General features: G+C 42.6%; 1 protein-coding gene across 9 annotated transcripts in view; it reads right to left on the bottom strand.

The window, feature by feature from the left end:
* Positions 1–12,553, bottom strand: part of LOC132464801 (pleckstrin homology domain-containing family A member 7-like) — a 140,070-nt gene extending 127,517 nt beyond the window's left edge. For 6 of the 9 annotated variants that reach the window (XR_009527350.1, XM_060061403.1, XM_060061405.1 and 3 more), the window contains exons 1-3: positions 12,320–12,552; positions 11,276–11,352; positions 10,003–10,060 (exon numbers count right to left, since the gene is read on the bottom strand). Coding sequence is in view for 7 of the 9 variants with exons in the window: in XM_060061403.1 (XP_059917386.1) it covers positions 10,003–10,060; positions 11,276–11,352; positions 12,320–12,384 (200 nt within the window). In the remaining 2 variants the exon portion in view is untranslated. Of the gene's footprint in view, positions 1–10,002; positions 10,061–11,275; positions 11,353–12,319 lie in introns of those variants that run through there. The other 3 variants (XM_060061398.1, XM_060061409.1, XM_060061408.1) reach the window with 2 other exon arrangements.
* Positions 12,554–17,267: the final 4,714 nt, after the last annotated feature.

Here is a 17,267-nt window from a genome sequence, read left to right as displayed (position 1 = left end):
CCTTTGACAGACCCATGAATAGCGCAGCACAATATTCTTCAGAATCAATTGCACATAGCAAATCATTTAAGATGTTATTTGTTGCTAAATAATCTTTCAACTGGACACTTATAAGCCCTTCTAAAACCTTGGCTAAAACAGATAGTTTAGATATTGGCCTATAATTATTTGGATTTGATCAGTCTCCACCCTTCAATGACGGAGTGACATATGCAGATTTCCATACACTAGGTACTTCTCCAGTTTCAATTGCAAGGTTGAAAATGTGTGTCAAAGGTTCTGCAATATGTTCAGCAGAAATTTTTAAAAAGTATGGATCCAACCCATCAGGACCAGAGGATTTCTTGGCATTTAATTTTATAATAGTATCAATTACCTCCTTTGTTGTAATAGGGACAAGATCAAAATCGAAAGGTGCATTATTCCTAGACCAAGGGTAATCCTCTTGTCTCATCTGCTGTTGTTCTGCATGCTCAAACAACAAACCAGAAGACATAAAATGCTGGTTCAGGGAATCTAGCATACTTTTTTTCATTATAGTTCAGTTCATTTGGGAGCACATTATCCCTAGTTCCTTGGGACAGTGATTTTATAATTTTGCCAAAATTTAGAAGGGTTATCTGAACTATCACATATTTCATTAACATAAAAATCTGATTTAGCTTTACGTATTTGAGAGACACATTTGTTCCTCAGATGACTATTGTTGGATTTCTTTACCGTTGCCCAAGCAAGATCACGCTCATGGATTAGATCATACAATTGCTCTGAAAACCACGGATTATCCCGCCCTTTAAGCTTATGTTTCCTAAGAGGAGCATGTGTGTTTATAATGTCCAAAAATAATGATTTAAAATATTGCATTGGTAGTTTACCCTGGTCCAGTCAGAAAGATTAAGATCTTTTAAGAAAGCTGGTTCACAGAACGACTTAAGATTTCTTCTTACTATAATACGCGGGTTACATTTCGATAAACTAGTATCTCTCACACCAGCAATAACGCAGTGGTCACTCAAATCATTAGCAAAAACAGCAGTAGCTTTGAATTTCTGCGGCACATTGGTTAAAAACAAATCAAGCAGTGTAGACTTTTCAGGATGTTTAGGGTTTTGCAGGAGAGTAGGCGAGTCTATAAATTGGGTCAAGTTCGCTGAGTCACAAAAACATTTGAATAAATCAGATGCAGGAGTAAGCCAGTCCCAGTATAAGTCAACCAGTAAAACCAGTTCGATATAGTTAATAGATGACAAACAATCGGACAATGAGGACAATGTAAAAACACAATTCTGCGATAATTAAATTTTCAATACTAACAGTTCAAATTGTTTAGGCACAGACTTCGATATAGACACTTGAAACTCTCTGGCAGAACTTCTCCAAGGATTTGGACAATATAGGAATCAAACAAATCAGTGTTGGCAGCATTTAGCTTATCACCCAAATAAGATGAATGATTTAATGCTTTACCAGGCTTTGGTCGTTTCTTAAAAATGGAAGTTGATCATTCTTCATTCTTCACTTAATTGTAAGTATGCTTTGTTTTGACTTGGCTGTATAGTTGAATTGGCTTTTGGATTGTACTGACGGGAATAAATTACCTGTGCAGTCAAATTATCAGAAAATGGGGAGACACACGCTAAGTTTGTAGTTGGTAAATGATAATTTAGTGTTTTGGTGTTCATTGAGATTTCGTTGTTAATTTGGTTTGATAGTGGTTTGCTTTGGTTGATTTGCCGAGGAGGAGGAGTGCCATTTGGGAGGCTACCTGCGGTTTCTGACGTTTGCGTTGCAGGTAGGCGAATTGGGTGCAGGTGTAGTGGTAACTGTGGGGGGGTGGTAGGTTAGATTCTACCGGAGCACACGTGAACCCTCGCTAGGAATAGAGCGCTTACCGCTGTTTGTTGTTTTGTTTTTTTATTTTTGTGTTTGTTATTTTTGGTGTGTCGAACGCGCTGGGGTTGCTTGCAACTCAATTGCATGAGGGCACACTGAAGACCCACCATATAAAAAATGTAAATGGTTGCGAACAAATAAGGTGAAGGGTTAAAAAAATAGCTAATGTGATGAAGTTTGATTACATTTGAGATCAAATATAGAATAGCTGAGCTTTTCTGATAGTGTGCGTACGTGCGTGTGAGAGAGTGAGAGTGAGAGAGAGCGTGTGTCTGTGCTAGTAACTTCGAAAAAGTAAGTTATTGAGGCTTATACCATTGGACTCCTTTGAGTCTGAGCTTTCATCTGGCATATCGTTTGTGGAGATAGCATGACGTGAAAAAGATTGCTTAAGCATTGTTGTTAGCATTCAGCTTCTACCGGGAGCAAAACCGCATATGTACTTAGCCTCTAGCCATATAAACAGGGGTCCAAACAGACAAACGCCCGCTATATAACAATCATATTTCCAATCGATTCAATAATCTTAGCGCCAGTGTAAAAAAAAATGACCTTACAGTTTAAGCTTGACATTGTGTTTCTAGGTTAAATATTTACGTTGTTTAGGCTCCGCATTGGTTAGCTTTTGTGACAGCCACCTTGGTCTAGATCGTCATCTCGCATTTCCTCATGCTCTAGCCTCAATGTAACTAAATGAGACCAACTGAAAGTATTCAAAGCTGTTACAACATTAAACTGTGATTCTGAAAAAAGTATAAATGATATTGAAAATCTGTTTGTGTATATACGTGTGTTGATTGATTTTTTAAAAGTTTGAGCGAAGGTTAACGGTTAAAAACTGATCAAGTTATGAAGTCTTAGGTAGTTGAAGTGTCAGAGAAATGCAATTGACTTTCATTGTGAAATAAATTAGTTTAAGTTTAAATATTTGTACAATTCAAATTTTTTTTGGAACGAGTAGGGTACAAAAGTTTGTAGAGAATAATAAAGCAAGAAAGAATAAAACCTAAGAAGAACAATAGTTGAGCGAATGCAGCACTCACCTAATGATAGGTGATCACGACCTTGTGATGTTACTGTTTTATGTTGTTGTTGTTGTTATTGAGTGTGGCAGTCTGTTTTAAAGCAATCCCCAATATGCATAATGAGGCATTTGAGGGGGAATGAAATTGACACTGAAATCACACGTTTTGCTTATTGAACACTTGTAATACATGAGTTACTACAATTTATTTTAGGAATCCCAATTGTGTGACACAAATGATGCCAAGGCTACTAGCTAATCAATAACTACTGTTTTATCATTGATTACAGTCCCTCTATGTGTTCTAAAAGGCTTGCTTTAAAAGGTTTTGGTGACAAAAAAAACCTCAACATACATACAAACATAAAATATCTATGAAAGGAAAATAGGAAAGAAATCATATTTCTTAACACAAAGCAAATTAGGAAGACTGTAGACGAGTGGAAAATAAATGATTGACCAGACTCCTGGCTTGGAGTTACTCATTGACACGTTTCTGGATCCTACGAGGCACACCACCACTCAGGGATCAGGGGAGCACAACAATGTCCTCCAGTCTTCAGATAAAACGTTGTGAGAGCCTGAAGGCTGTATCATTAAGAACATAAAGAGAGACTGTCCTTGGGTGACATTTACAGCTCTGCTAGACCTTAGAATTCCTTCTGTAACCAGAGTCAAACAAAGAACTGGTTGGTATGGTGTTTTGTCGGTTAAGTGATGGTAAAGGTAACCCTGTTATCCTTATCTATCCTAATCCACCTGTTGTATGAGGATGTTTGTGGTAGCAATTGCATTCAGTCACTTAGCAGATGCCCAGGTGACTTCTGTCTGACAACAATCACAATTGGAACTAAAAATGGAGGAACTATTATGCGTGATGACAGCCAATCAGCGTTCAATAGCGTGGCCACTGAGTGACATGTGTATGCATGTGCGGGTGCACTGCGCGTTCATGAATGCACGTTCGTGTTTGCCTCCCTGGTGAGCTCGGCCAGGAACGGCTACTGGTTTTCACATGCTACTAATTAATTCATACATAAATGCGAACTTCTTGCCTTTTTTTCTCGGACATGTGGGCCGTTTACATTTTATTATACCGGCCATGCGTGCGTGCAAACCGGCCAATGTCCGGCTATAGCCGGCTATATTGAACACTGATCGTGAGTTAACTATGACATTAACAAGATTAATTGCGATTAAATATTTTAATCGCTTGACAGCACTAAATATAATATAATATTATATATGGGTATTTATATAATACTATATCTAATAACACAGCCAAAAGCTGTGTGTGCCTCGGATGATATTATGAATCATAAAGACTGCGTTTGACGTCTCTGGTACTTCCACAACAAGTAAAGACTCGGAGTGGGGGATATCTCAGCCATGGTTGAGAAGAATTGGGGGAAAGGAACTTTGGCCTTGACTCTCTGAAGTCCATGAACCGCGACATGGAGTAGAAAGGGATTGTACTCCGGGAGCTGAGCTGCTGGACTGCCGCCGAGCTCCCTGCGCCGTAGCTGCTGGACTGCCACTGAGCTTCCCCTCCCCGGACCTGCCAGCTTCAGCGGCAGTTCAGCTCCCGGAGTACACCCGCCGGAGCAGCCGGAAAGCTTCAGCGGCAGTTCAGCTCCCGGAGTACACCGCCAGAGCTGCCGGACTGCCGCTGGACGGCTTCGACGGCGGCCGGACTGTCGCCGAAGCTAAGGCGGGGGTGGTTCGGCGGGGGTAGCTCCCCTTCCCCGCCTCTCACTCGCTCTGATCGGAGGGAAGTTGGGAAGTGATATTCAAGTGTGCCCCCTTCCTACGTAGGAGGGCGGGGTGCCGAAACTGACTCGCTCGTTTGGTAACCGTAGGCAAAGTACTTTCAGAAATGCATATCTCACATGCAGACTTTTTTCAAAGTTTGTATGCGTGTTGGAGCACCAGAGACCCAAAACAACACCCCAAATCCACAGAAAAGGATTGTTTTCATAATATGGCCCCTTTAAATAATCACAAACCCAACAAAACACAAATTAAAAACAGGTGTGCTCACAAAAAGGCAGCAATTCAAACAAAGACAGGAAGTAGCATTGTGGAGTCAGAAGCACAGGAAAATAAAAGAAAATCAGACTCCGTAACTATGGAGACCCTTCGAGCCATCGTAGTTCTCCGTCAGGATGTTGGATACGCAATGAAATTCGCCGCCCGATTGATCTTATGTGATAAATACCATGTAAATAGTGCTATAAATAAACTTCCAAAGTTTTTCAAATCTTATTTGGTGTTTTATTGGTACTTAATGTGCAAAGTTAACAAGGTATAAAATAAATAAGGTGAAAAGTCAAACCAGGAAAAAGCGATCTGGAAATGATCTTGTTAGAGGACCAATCACAGCCCTTGCCATCTCCGTCCGTACTTAGAGCTAGAGGGTCTCCGACCGGGTCTCCGATGACGGACAGGGCTCTCTGTGTGTACGTACAGCACTATACGGAGTAGTATAAACCAAACTCGTTACTGTGGAAAGTGACTTTTGCGTTACTTTCAAGTACATTTTTAAATGATCAAATGTGTCAAATAATTTGGACCCTACCTCCAACCCTCTTTAACGGAACTCAAAATACATGTTCATGTTCTTGCAAGGAAGCATGGAATGCACGGAAGCAAGCAACGTTGAAAGATGTTTGAATTACTTGACACCGACGTCGAGAGGCACTTTGTCCAGGGCATAATGTGCATTTCACGATTACACACGTTCCTTTAATTTCTCGGAGGGAAAAGTAACACAATCCACTTCTATTTAAAGAAGGCTGTTTTTGGATTATTTTGGCTCACCATTCCTGTTTCTTGTTGACTCAATTGTGCCGTTGTGTTTCCGACTATGCGTGCTTTCGAGTTTTTTTAAACAATACCCACCCAACTCTACCTCTGATTGGCTTACCGTGACATGTTATTCTACCTCAACCAATCGTTATCATTAATGTGATTGTCTCGTGCCCACTAACCAAGGAAGGAACAGTAAAGAGAGAGAGCTCCAGTTAGTTATGAAAAAACTGCTTCAATTATAGTAACGCGCTGCATTTTTTGGAAGTAACGGTAACGGCGTTAGAATGGTGGGAAGAGTAATCAATAAGATTACTCGCACGGAACTTCGGATCTGCACGAACCACACAGATCCCCAAAATTATTGATAAAAAAAAGGAGACTTGCACCGAAAATCGCGCCGTTTGCATGTCTGACCATCACCTGACTTCCAAAATGTAAACAAAAGCACGTTGCCGAAAAAACAGGAACACAAAAATATCAGGATAACTAACAGTAACCCCCCCTCTTACGGACGCCTCCTGGCTTCTTAACAGGAGGAACTGGATGTTCCTCAAGAAAGTCTTTAATGAGTGGATGGTCCATAATGTCCCGAGCTGCAACCCAGAACCTTTCTTCTGGACCGTAACCCTAGTCCAATAGGAACTTGGGCCGCGGCCTTGGCGGCGGACATCAATGGCGAACAGTGAAGGTCTCTGAGCCATCAATGACTCGTGGTGGAGGGGGCTGGGGGGCGGGGCAGAGCTCCGGAACCCTGCTATAGAGGTTGAGGAACCCTGCTATAGAGGTTGAACCCTGCTATAGAGGTTGAACCCTGCTCTAGAGGTTGAGGAACCCTGCTATAGAGGTTGAACCCTGCTCTAGAGGTTGAGGAACCCTGCTATAGAGGTTGAACCCTGCTCTAGAGGTTGAGGAACCCTGCTATAGAGGTTGAACCCTGCTATAGAGCTTGAACCCTGCTATAGAGGTTGAGGAACCCTGCTATAGAGGTTGAACCCTGCTATAGAGGTTGAACCCTGCTATAGAGGTTGAGGAACCCTGCTATAGAGAACCTTTCATTGATGTGATTGTTTCAGAGGACTGTCATCTTCTTTGATGAAGTCGTCCCTGATCAGACGCGTCAGAGGGAAGGAGGGTGTAGGACACAGGGTACAGGGTCCACAGGGACTTCCTAGTGCAGGAGCAGAACCTGCAGCCTCCTCGCTAGACATCCCTTAATCCTGTATGGTTCACTAGGATGATCAACACAAGGTTCCCATCATAGAGCCACTGTTAGACAGTTACAGGTAAGCAGAAGCCATGGCGTTCTTCAATAAATAAAAAGTGTGTTGTCCTTTTGTTTTTTCTCTCCCCCTCCGTCTCCCTCTCTCTGCATTCCTGGGATAGGTTTATCTCTCTTTCATGAGATTTGTCCCTTCCCCTTCATGCTGGATGCCCCCTGCTGAGGGGGGGCTTAGTACTCTTCAACAAACACACACATAGAATACAAACATACGTGTGTGCGTGAGTGTGTGTGAGTACAGACAGAGTGAGAGACATTCCTCAACATTGATCTCCCTTACCAACATGTTGTGTGAGCAGGAAACAAGAGAGTCTTGAGGAATGATGGGTTGCAAGTGAATGGACTACTTTGTTTGTAATGGGAGAGTGTGAGTAGGTGAGGGAGTGAGTGAGCCTCACAAGCGACAAATGTCAGTATGCAAACAGCCTCAGGCAGTATCTTGGGTCATCTTCTGATACGGTAGAATGATCCTGTTTAGTATTCGTAACATTGCAGACGCGTTTACCGATGGACTATAGTGAATTCAGGGCACATGTATGCATGGGGGAGAGGGCGTCTGGCTAAAGACTACAGGTGGCATGTGGACCTGCAGGGGATCAAACCCATAATCTTCGGGCTACGAGTTGAGCGCACACCGAAACTACTCAGCCCTTTACCTAGCATTGATGTTTTAGGTTTAAAAGATCACTCTGCTTTTTTAATATTCACTTGATGTTATATTCTGTCAGCATGTTATGTGGTTGATATATAATGTTTAAATTCGATAGTTATCCAGTTTATAATGCTGTTTATCTACATCCTGGTGAAGGCTTGTTGTTCAAACACCAAACAAACCAGGAAACAAATCAATTAAGGTTACCAAAGATCAAACTACTTAATGGCATCAATCACAAAGTTTGTCTCTTCATTCATTAACCCACCAGTTCCCCAGTCATCAAATCTGTTGAGCAGTGAACAACCTGGATATTTAATCCTTCAACAGAATGAAGCACAGCCTCATTGGATGGTCTGCTCTGCACACAGAGCAGTGAGCTGCCAGGACTAACTGTACCAGTAGAGCAGTGAGCTGCCAGGACCAACTGTACCAGTAGAGCAGTGAGCTGCCAGGACCAACTGTACACAGTAGAGCAGTGAGCTACCAGGACCAACTGCATACAGTAGAGCAGTGAGCTGCCAGGACCAACTGCACCAGTAGAGCAGTAAGCTGCCAGGACTAACTGAACCAATACAGCAGTGAGCTGCCAGGACCAACTGCACCAGTAGAGCAGTGAGCTGCCAGGACCAACTGTACCAGTAGAGCAGTGAGCTGCCAGGACTAACTGAACCAATACAGCAGTGAGCTGCCAGGACTAACTGTACACAGTAGAGCAGTGAGCTGCCAGGACCAACTGTACACAGTAGAGCAGTGAGCTGCCAGGACTAACTGAACCAATAGAGCAGTGAGCTGCCAGGACCAACTGTACACAGTAGAGCAGTGAGCTGCCAGGACCAACTGTACACACTAGAGCAGCGAGCTGCCAGGACCAACTGTACACAGTAGAGCAGTGAGCTGCCAGGACTAACTGTACCTGTAGAGCAGTGACTAAGGAATGACAAACATCCTCCTTTGACTCTGAACTGTTTGGTTTCAAGTAGAAAAGACAACTGTCCAAGGCCAGAGGCAGCACCTTCTATCTCTTCAAGCGCAATTCCGTAATTCCGACCCGTAAAATAAGCCCTCAGACACTTTTTTTCAGTGATAATGGATAAAAGAGCTTGCCCAAAGTAGCCCGGAGCAATCTAACAGCCTGAATGCTTTCCATGTTATTGACTAGGGGCACAGCGAACACTTCCAAATCTGCATTTTTTAATCAATATTGCTCAAAATACAACCAAACCTCTGCAGTAGCATGATTAGGGTCCCTACAAATTAAAGAAAGCATAGACAACTTAGTTAGCGTACCAGGATTTTATTAAAAAATACTGTTTTCCCAGTCTGTGCCTTACCGGTAGGTCCATGTTACCAGGAAGTCAACACATGTCGATTACCGGCTACCGTAAATAATATAATAGAGGCGCCAACAAATTTAAAAAGGACAAGTATCAAGAGGGGGGGTTTATTTTGAGCAATATTATTGGTTAAAAAATGCAGATTTGTAAGCGTTCGCTGTGCACATGCCAATAATATGGAAGCCATTTGGGCTGTTACATTCCTCCGGGCAACTTTGAGAATCTCTACTCGATTATCAACGAAAAAAAGAGGGCTTATTTTATGGGTCGCCGGAATTACACTTTCAGTCGCTTGCAAGCAATTATAATCTGGTCATCCCTCGAACTAAACGGAACTAAACTAATCTGAACTAAACTAAATCTGAACTAAACTAAACTAATCTGAACTAAACTAAAAGTAGTTGAACCAAACATAACTGAACTAAACTGAATATCTGAAGAGACTGAATAAAAGTTTCCTTCAACATTTTCAAATGTAACCTTGTTTCTACGCAATAAAAACAACTCAGTTCTAAAATGATTACAGTCCACACCTGAAGCACTTGGCAAGGATCACAAGACCAAAGTCCTCTGTGTCTGTGTGTCTGTGTGTCTGTGTGTCTGTGTGTCTGTGTGTCTGTGTGTCTGTGTGTCTGTGTCTGTGTGTCTGTGTGTCTGTGTGTCTGTGTGTGTGTGTGTGTGTGTGTGTGTGTGTGTGTGTGTGTGTGTGTGTGTGTGTGTGTGTGTGTCTTTTCCTAGAGAAAAGACTATAACTACTATTTCCTCGTGGTTGCTTAAGCACATACAAAATCATGTGGTTTACTGTTTACTTTGCTAGTAGAGGAAGTTAGTGAGTGAGTAGCATTAGGTCGGTAACACCGGTAACCAGCAGGCCAACATGCAATGCTTCAGTGAGCTGGACACTGCTCACTGCATCTCATTTCAACTTGTATTATCCAATAAAGTGTTCTCTATATTTATCTATACCAACAAAAGTATTATCAGTAAATAAAAAATAAATGCTTACTTGATGAGGTAACTCGCCCCGTCGTCCGTGAATCCTTCCTCCCATCCCTGAGGTAGGTCTGGAACGTAGGAATAAGACCGCTGAGTGTCAGCTGAAGGTTTTCTGCTTCCTCTAAAGCCTCCCCTATAAACACCAACACGTGAACAGCTACCAACATGTGAACAACTACCAACATGAGAACAGTGACCAACTTGTGAACAGCGACCAACATGTGAACAGTGACCCACATGGGAACAGCAACCAACATGGGAACAGCTACCAACGAACATGTGAACAGTGACCCACATGTGAACAGCAACCAACATGTGCACAGCGACCAATATGTGAACAACGACCAACATGTAAACAGTCACCAACACGTGAAGGGTCACCGACATGTGAACAGTCACCAACATGTGAACACCGACCAACATCTGAAAAGATGACATGTGACAGTCACCAACATGTGACCAGTCACCAACATCTGAACACCTACCAACATAACAGTGACCAACATGTGAAAACCGACCAACATGTTAACAGTCACGAACATCTGAACAGCTACCAACATTTGAATAGCTACCAACATGTGAACAGCGACCAACATGTAAACAGTCAACAACATGTGAACAGTCACCAACTTGTGAACACTGACAAACATGTAAACAGGCACCAACATGTGAAGTGTAAGCAACATGTGAAGTGTCACCAACATGTGACAGTCGCAAACATGTGAACAGTCACCAACATGTAAACAGCTATCAATAAGTAAACAGTCACGACATGTGAATAGCCACCAACATGTGAACACCGACCAACATGTTAACAGTCACCAACATCTGAACAGCTACCGACATGTGAGCATCTACCAACATGTGACCAGTCACAATCATTTGAATAGCTACCAACATGGGAACAGCGACCAACAATTGAACAGATTACAACATGTGAACAGTGACCAACATGTTAACAGTCACCAACATCTGAACAGCTACCAACATGTGACCAGTCATCAACATTTGAATAGCTACCAACATGGGAACAGCGACCAACATTTGAACAGTCACAAACATATTAACAGCTACCGACATGTGAACAGAGACCAACATGTGAACAGCTACCAACATGTGAACAGTGAGCAACATATTAAAAGCTACCAACGTGTCAACATCGCCCATCGTGTGAACAGCTATCAAACATGTGAACTGTGAACAGCGACCAACATGTGAACAGCGACCAACATGTAAACAGCTACCAACATGTGACCAACATGTGTATCACACCAGCCGTCTACCTGAGCGCATCATGTGTCCGGAGTTGACGGATTCTCCAGAGCGGGGATGAAGCCAAGTAGTACGGAGCTCCTCATCGCTGCGGGAGAGAAACAGCTGTTACACCAGAGAGACACTATACTAGTATACACTATAATACTACCTCAGGGTAAACACCTGTTACACCAGAGGGACATTTTAGGCCTACTACCATACACTATAATACTACCTCAGGCTAAACACCTGTTACACCAGAGGGACATTATACTACTATACACTATAATACTACCTCACGGTAAAAACCTGTTACACCAAAGGGACATTATACTACTATACACTATAATACTACCTCAGGGTAAACACCTGTTACACCAGAGACATTATACTACCATACACTATAATACTACCTCACGGTAAACACCTGTTACACCAGAGACATTATACTACTATACACTATAATACTACCTCAGGGTAAACACCTGTTACACCAGAGACATTATACTACTATACACTATAATACTACCTCACGGTAAACACCTGATACACCAGAGACATTATACTACTATGCACTATAATATTACCTCACGGTAAACACCTGTTACACCAGAGACATTATACTACTATACACTATAATACTACCTCACGGTAACACCTGTTACACCAGAGAGACACTATACTACCATACTCTATAATACTAGGCCTACCTCAGGGTAAACACCTGTAACTCCAGAGGGACACTATACTAGTATACACTATAATACTACCTCAAGGTAACACCTGTTACACCAGAGACACTATACTACTATACACCATAATAATACCTCACGGTAAGAGGAACACTATACTACTATACACTATAATATTACCTCACGGTTCCACCTGTTCCACCAGAGGGACATTATACTACTATACACTATAATACTACCTCACGGTAAACACCTGTTACACCAGAGACACTATACTTTGCACTAATAATACTACCTCACGGTAACACCTGTTACACCAGAGACACTACGCCTAACAAAACAGAACTCTCGCTACTGGGTCTGGTAAAGATCTCGTCTTACTTGATGAAAAACACCCTGCCGTCCCCACACACTCCGTAGGACCAGTGCTCAGGTAGATCCGCCATGGTCCGGCTCCGGGGTCATTCTCTCTCGTCTCCTTCTCTCCGGGAGTCTCCTCGGTGCTCCCGGCTGAGCGGCCGTTAAAGGAGACGGCGTCAGGGTTAAAGGAGACGACTGAACGACTCCGCTCGTCCTTTTCCGTCCGCCGACAGTAATGGCAGGAGGTTTAGATGATGGATCTGCTGAGACGTGATGTGACGATGCAGATATCGCGAGGTTGGGCCGTCCTGACTCCCTGCTGTCAACGCAAGCAAATAAGCCTTCACCTGTTGTGTTTTAAATCTGTCTTTAGTTGCTTTACTTTTAAGTAAGCCAAGTCATTTGAATTCCTAATTATAATATTTATTTATCCTACACCTCTTTCACATTTCAATCATTTTGACAAACCGATAATTATTTGCATTATTGATTAGCTGAAGGCAGGTATATAATAGCCATGGGAAACTCTAGATCTCGCGAGTTCGCATTTAAGATACATTCTCTACCCCAGCAGGATGCTGTTAACCCTTAAACGAGAACTACCAAACCATAACATCTCACCTCCCCTATAGGCCCAATCTGGACGATATACAACTCTCTAAATATTGAACTATAGAAATATCTCTTACTGTGGCAAATCTCACCTTATTTTACCCAGCCCCATGTTAAAGAAGCATCTTAACTGTTTCACTTGAAGAGAGACGTGTGGTGGTCTGGCGACCAGGTGGGTCTGAGGAACATGTGTTCCTCTCCTCAGCTGGTGGTTAGCGTAATAAGCCCCTTGGAGTGTGTGTCACCCATGGGGTGAGCTCATGGGTGACATGTAGACTGCTGAGCGGACATGTGGGAGCCTGCATGGGCCATGAAGGAAAAGGTAGAAAGCTTGTAGCCTACTCTTCTTTGCTGTTGCTCTCGCCAACAAAGGGGGTTTATAATGCACCACATTTGATGTAATGTTTGTTTGGAACAAAATGTCGGCCTAACATGATATTATTATGTTTTGAACGCTTCAATCTGCTTTATAATTTTAGAATAGACACTGGGCATTAGATTATGTATACTTTCCTTCTTCCTCCTTACCTGCAGTAGCTCATGTGAGTGATGAAGTTGTGCGACCTCACATTACTTCATAAAGCCGATCCCTAGGGAGGGAACACTGAACAAAGGATTAGACAAATGATTGTTTTCACCTCCCTTCTGAAATACCTCAGGGTCTGTCGGTAATGTTAGAGTATGCAGTGTTGTGTTGTTGTAGATTGTCCTGTCTATAGTTAGATGTTTAATGAAGGCCTCTGCACCTTACAGATCTCTGAATATCCTGTCTATAGAGCGTTCATGAGATGTGAGCTCTGAAACGCTCCATAAAAGACATGGAGGCTAAGGAACCTAGAATATTATGATACTATTATTATATAATATATAATAATATATCTGTCCATCGTAAAGTTTTTCACGTGCACCACCTCAAATAGGCCTGCCTTAAAAACACACAAAATGTACTTTTAAAGGATAACACGTTTATGAGTTACAAAATAAGGGTGCATTCACACTTGAGCTGCTGTCCGTTTAATGGAACACCAACGTTTTCCCCCATAGGGCGATTCTCTTGAACTCTCACAACATCGCTGACCTTTTAAATGAATCTGAGACAAGATGGTGGAAATGGGGCTCTTCTCCTTCTCCTCCTTCTCTTTCTCCTTCTCCGTCTCCTTCTCCTCCTTCCCCTTCTTCTTCTCCTCCTTCTTCTCCTTCTCATCCATCTCCTTCTGCCTTTTCTTCTTCTTCTTCTTCTTCTTCTTCTTCTTCTTCTTCTTCTTCTTCTTCTTCTTCTTCTTCTTCTTCTTCATTATTATATTGGTAGTTCAAACCACCATTAATGGTGCAAACACTATCTACTAACCTTGGGTGTGTATCACCAGAGCTTTACAACTGTACACTATATAATCCTGTACACTGTTCCTGATTATAAACTTCCATCATCCTTCAGGCCTCTCTTGCCTCTCCTCCAGCCAGCCACACTCTAACACACACCATAGGGCCAGCCAAAATGACAGCAGAATAGCTGTAGCAAGCTCCTGACAGTATCCAAGGTCCATCTGTTGATGGAAGAGGTTAGCAATCGACTATAGACCCTGGGGAGGCCCTCCCATAGAGGGTTTATTCAGAACATGTCGTTGAGAGGCAGGTCGTCAGGGGATTCTGCTCCTGTTTGCTTAAAGGCACCCAGAACTCGGGATGGAACCCAGAATCGACTGCCTGGGAGTCGAACACCAATACTTCACTACCCTGCCCTGGTATATCCTCCTCATACAGATAGAAGTGATCCACATGTTTGCTCGATGAGACATTTCACCAAATGATGAGGCCAAGAGCCCTTTGCTTAGTGTAGGCTATATAAGCGTCAAGTTCCAGGCCAGTGTACATCATCATACATCATCATGCTACCATCAAGGGAAGGTTTCGGCTCGGAGAAGCCCAGGCCTTACATGATCAACATATACATCACAATATTACAGAGAAATTGAATGTGAAAAAAATATATTTTTTAAAACATTGAATGCACATTCTTTTTTCTCTTTTTTTTAGGGCAAGGTTCCAAGGCATCATTTGAATAGCTTAACAGCTCTATACGATACAGAACCACTTAATTATCAACTTGGACTGAAATAACAATTTGATTGCATATACTGCGACCTGGCAGGTAGAAACACATGTGTGCAAAATTTACCATAAGGGGGCAGTAGAGTCAAGCATACAAGTGCATCCATTTCCTATGTTTTACCAATGTCAAAATAAATAATGTATTAATAACAAAAAGAGTGACCTCATCTAAAACGTGAAAAAGCATTCAGACCAGATCCATCTTCATGACGCTGCCATGCGTCATGAAGTGTGGTACACCGTGTTTGATTTGAACCCAAAGCATGTGGAGAAAGGGCCAGCTGTATGGCTGAAGGCACCGTGACCCCAGAACTTCAGAGTCATCATCTTTACAACAAAGTACCATCAGACCAATCTAAGGTGACCTATAGGGGTCACTCGTTTATCCTTGCATAAAAATGTATCATGCATTACATACATATATGTAATATATTACAGAAATTACTTTGTTTTGTGATAAAACGTGACATTTTCTATTTAAGTCAAACTCTAAGACCATGGTAGAGAATCAGATGATATTGAATGTGTGTGTGTGTGTGTGTGTGTGTGTGTGTGTGTGTGTGTGTGTGTGTGTGTGTGTGTGTGTGTGTGTGCGTGTGTGCGTGCGTGCGTGCGTGCGTGCGTGCGTGCGTGCGTGTGTGTGTGTGTGTGTGTTGTTGTGATCATATGAGATGTAAACATATGTCTGATAACACCAGACTTTCTCCTTCATACATTGGATAGCTACATTTCTCAAACTACAACACTTGATTCATTATATAAATGAATGGAGGGGCTATGTGATCAGGATAATATATGGCTGCTCTAGGCTGCTAGAGGCTATCTGCTGCTCTCATGTCTTCACTTCAGTCACACACAGGAGTTGCATCAGCAGCTTGGATACGGCGAGGAGTGAGGGAGGAGTAATTATGACCCAAGAGATACCCCTCTATGCCCAGGAAGTATTTGTGTGTGTGTGTGTGTGTGTGTGTGTGTGTGTGTGTGTGTGTGTGTGTGTGTGTGTGTGTGTGTGTGTGTGTGTGTGTGTGTGTGTGTGTGTGTGTGTGTGCACGCGCGCGCATGCGTGTGTGAAAACAAAGCCCATTGGTACGCTGCTGCAATCACATGCAATTGTGTTCCAGCTTTGCCCGTCCTGATGGTTGCTTAGTAACGTGGTCACCTAGGCCACCGAGCTGTTGGTACCCGGGAAGAGGATGAGAAGGGCGACTTTATACGGACAACTAGAAATTCGTCGTAAAATTGACGCGTATAGAATTCGTCAGAATCATTTCTAAAGTAGCCCAAGTGACTCAAGAGGAAGGTATTAATAACCATCCTGGATATTGCTACAGAATAAAGTCGACCATCGGTCCCTGTAAGACACTACCAGGTCGGGGGTCCCCGCTGGGAGGACGAGGGAACGACTAGCAAACAGTGTCAGCGATTGCTCACCTTTGCACCACACTGTAGTTGGAGTGAAACGACGTGTTAATAGATTTCTGCCCCCCGGGACTTGGTTTCATCATTCCTGTGTTTTTAACCCCTGTGTTACACCAGCCTTGCAGCAGCATCTCTACAGAGAGAGGCTGAGAGGAGTGACACACACACACACACACACGCAAACACACACGCGCGCACAAACAGACAAATACATGACCAGCTTGTTAAATGGATTGAACGGGGAAATGGTTCTGAAAGGGTTTAAAATATAAAGCAGTGGCACAAAGTAACATAGTAGATTGCGTTGCCTTAAACTAATACTGAATAGTATTAGGCTAGGCTAATGTTTTCATACACTAGCATACTACATACATTTCCAATATAATTTCAATATGTGTTGGCTATTCGTGTTTGCACTGAGTACACACGGTACTGCCTAAGGCATTCTTGCTCATAAACTGACCCACCCATAAGAAGACACACCTACATCAACACTGCCACTGGGTCACAGTTGAACTGGTTATTATCCATTCCAGTGTCCTCTGCGTCTCTTGTTAATGTCAGTATGGCTCCAGTTTATAGTAACATTTGTGTGGATGGAGGGCTCTCTAAATGTATTTCAAATTTGTAAGTAGGTTAAATGACTTATGTTTAAAGTTTTAACATACATCCTTAGTTACACAGATACAATTTAATGGAGTCATTTCTGTTTGCTCCAGTTGGATACTAAAGAGAAATCCCCAAAACACCACAACCAGCATGACCTAAATTGGAAAGAGGAAAGGTTTAGTTTGGTTGAAACCGCAGCGGATACAACACGTTACACAGG

Source organism: Gadus macrocephalus, chromosome 9, assembly GCF_031168955.1.
Source record: "Gadus macrocephalus chromosome 9, ASM3116895v1".
Classification (NCBI taxonomy): Eukaryota; Metazoa; Chordata; class Actinopteri; order Gadiformes; family Gadidae; genus Gadus; species Gadus macrocephalus.
Note: the sequence above shows the minus strand (reverse complement) of the source record. Positions and strands in the feature narration are given on the sequence as shown.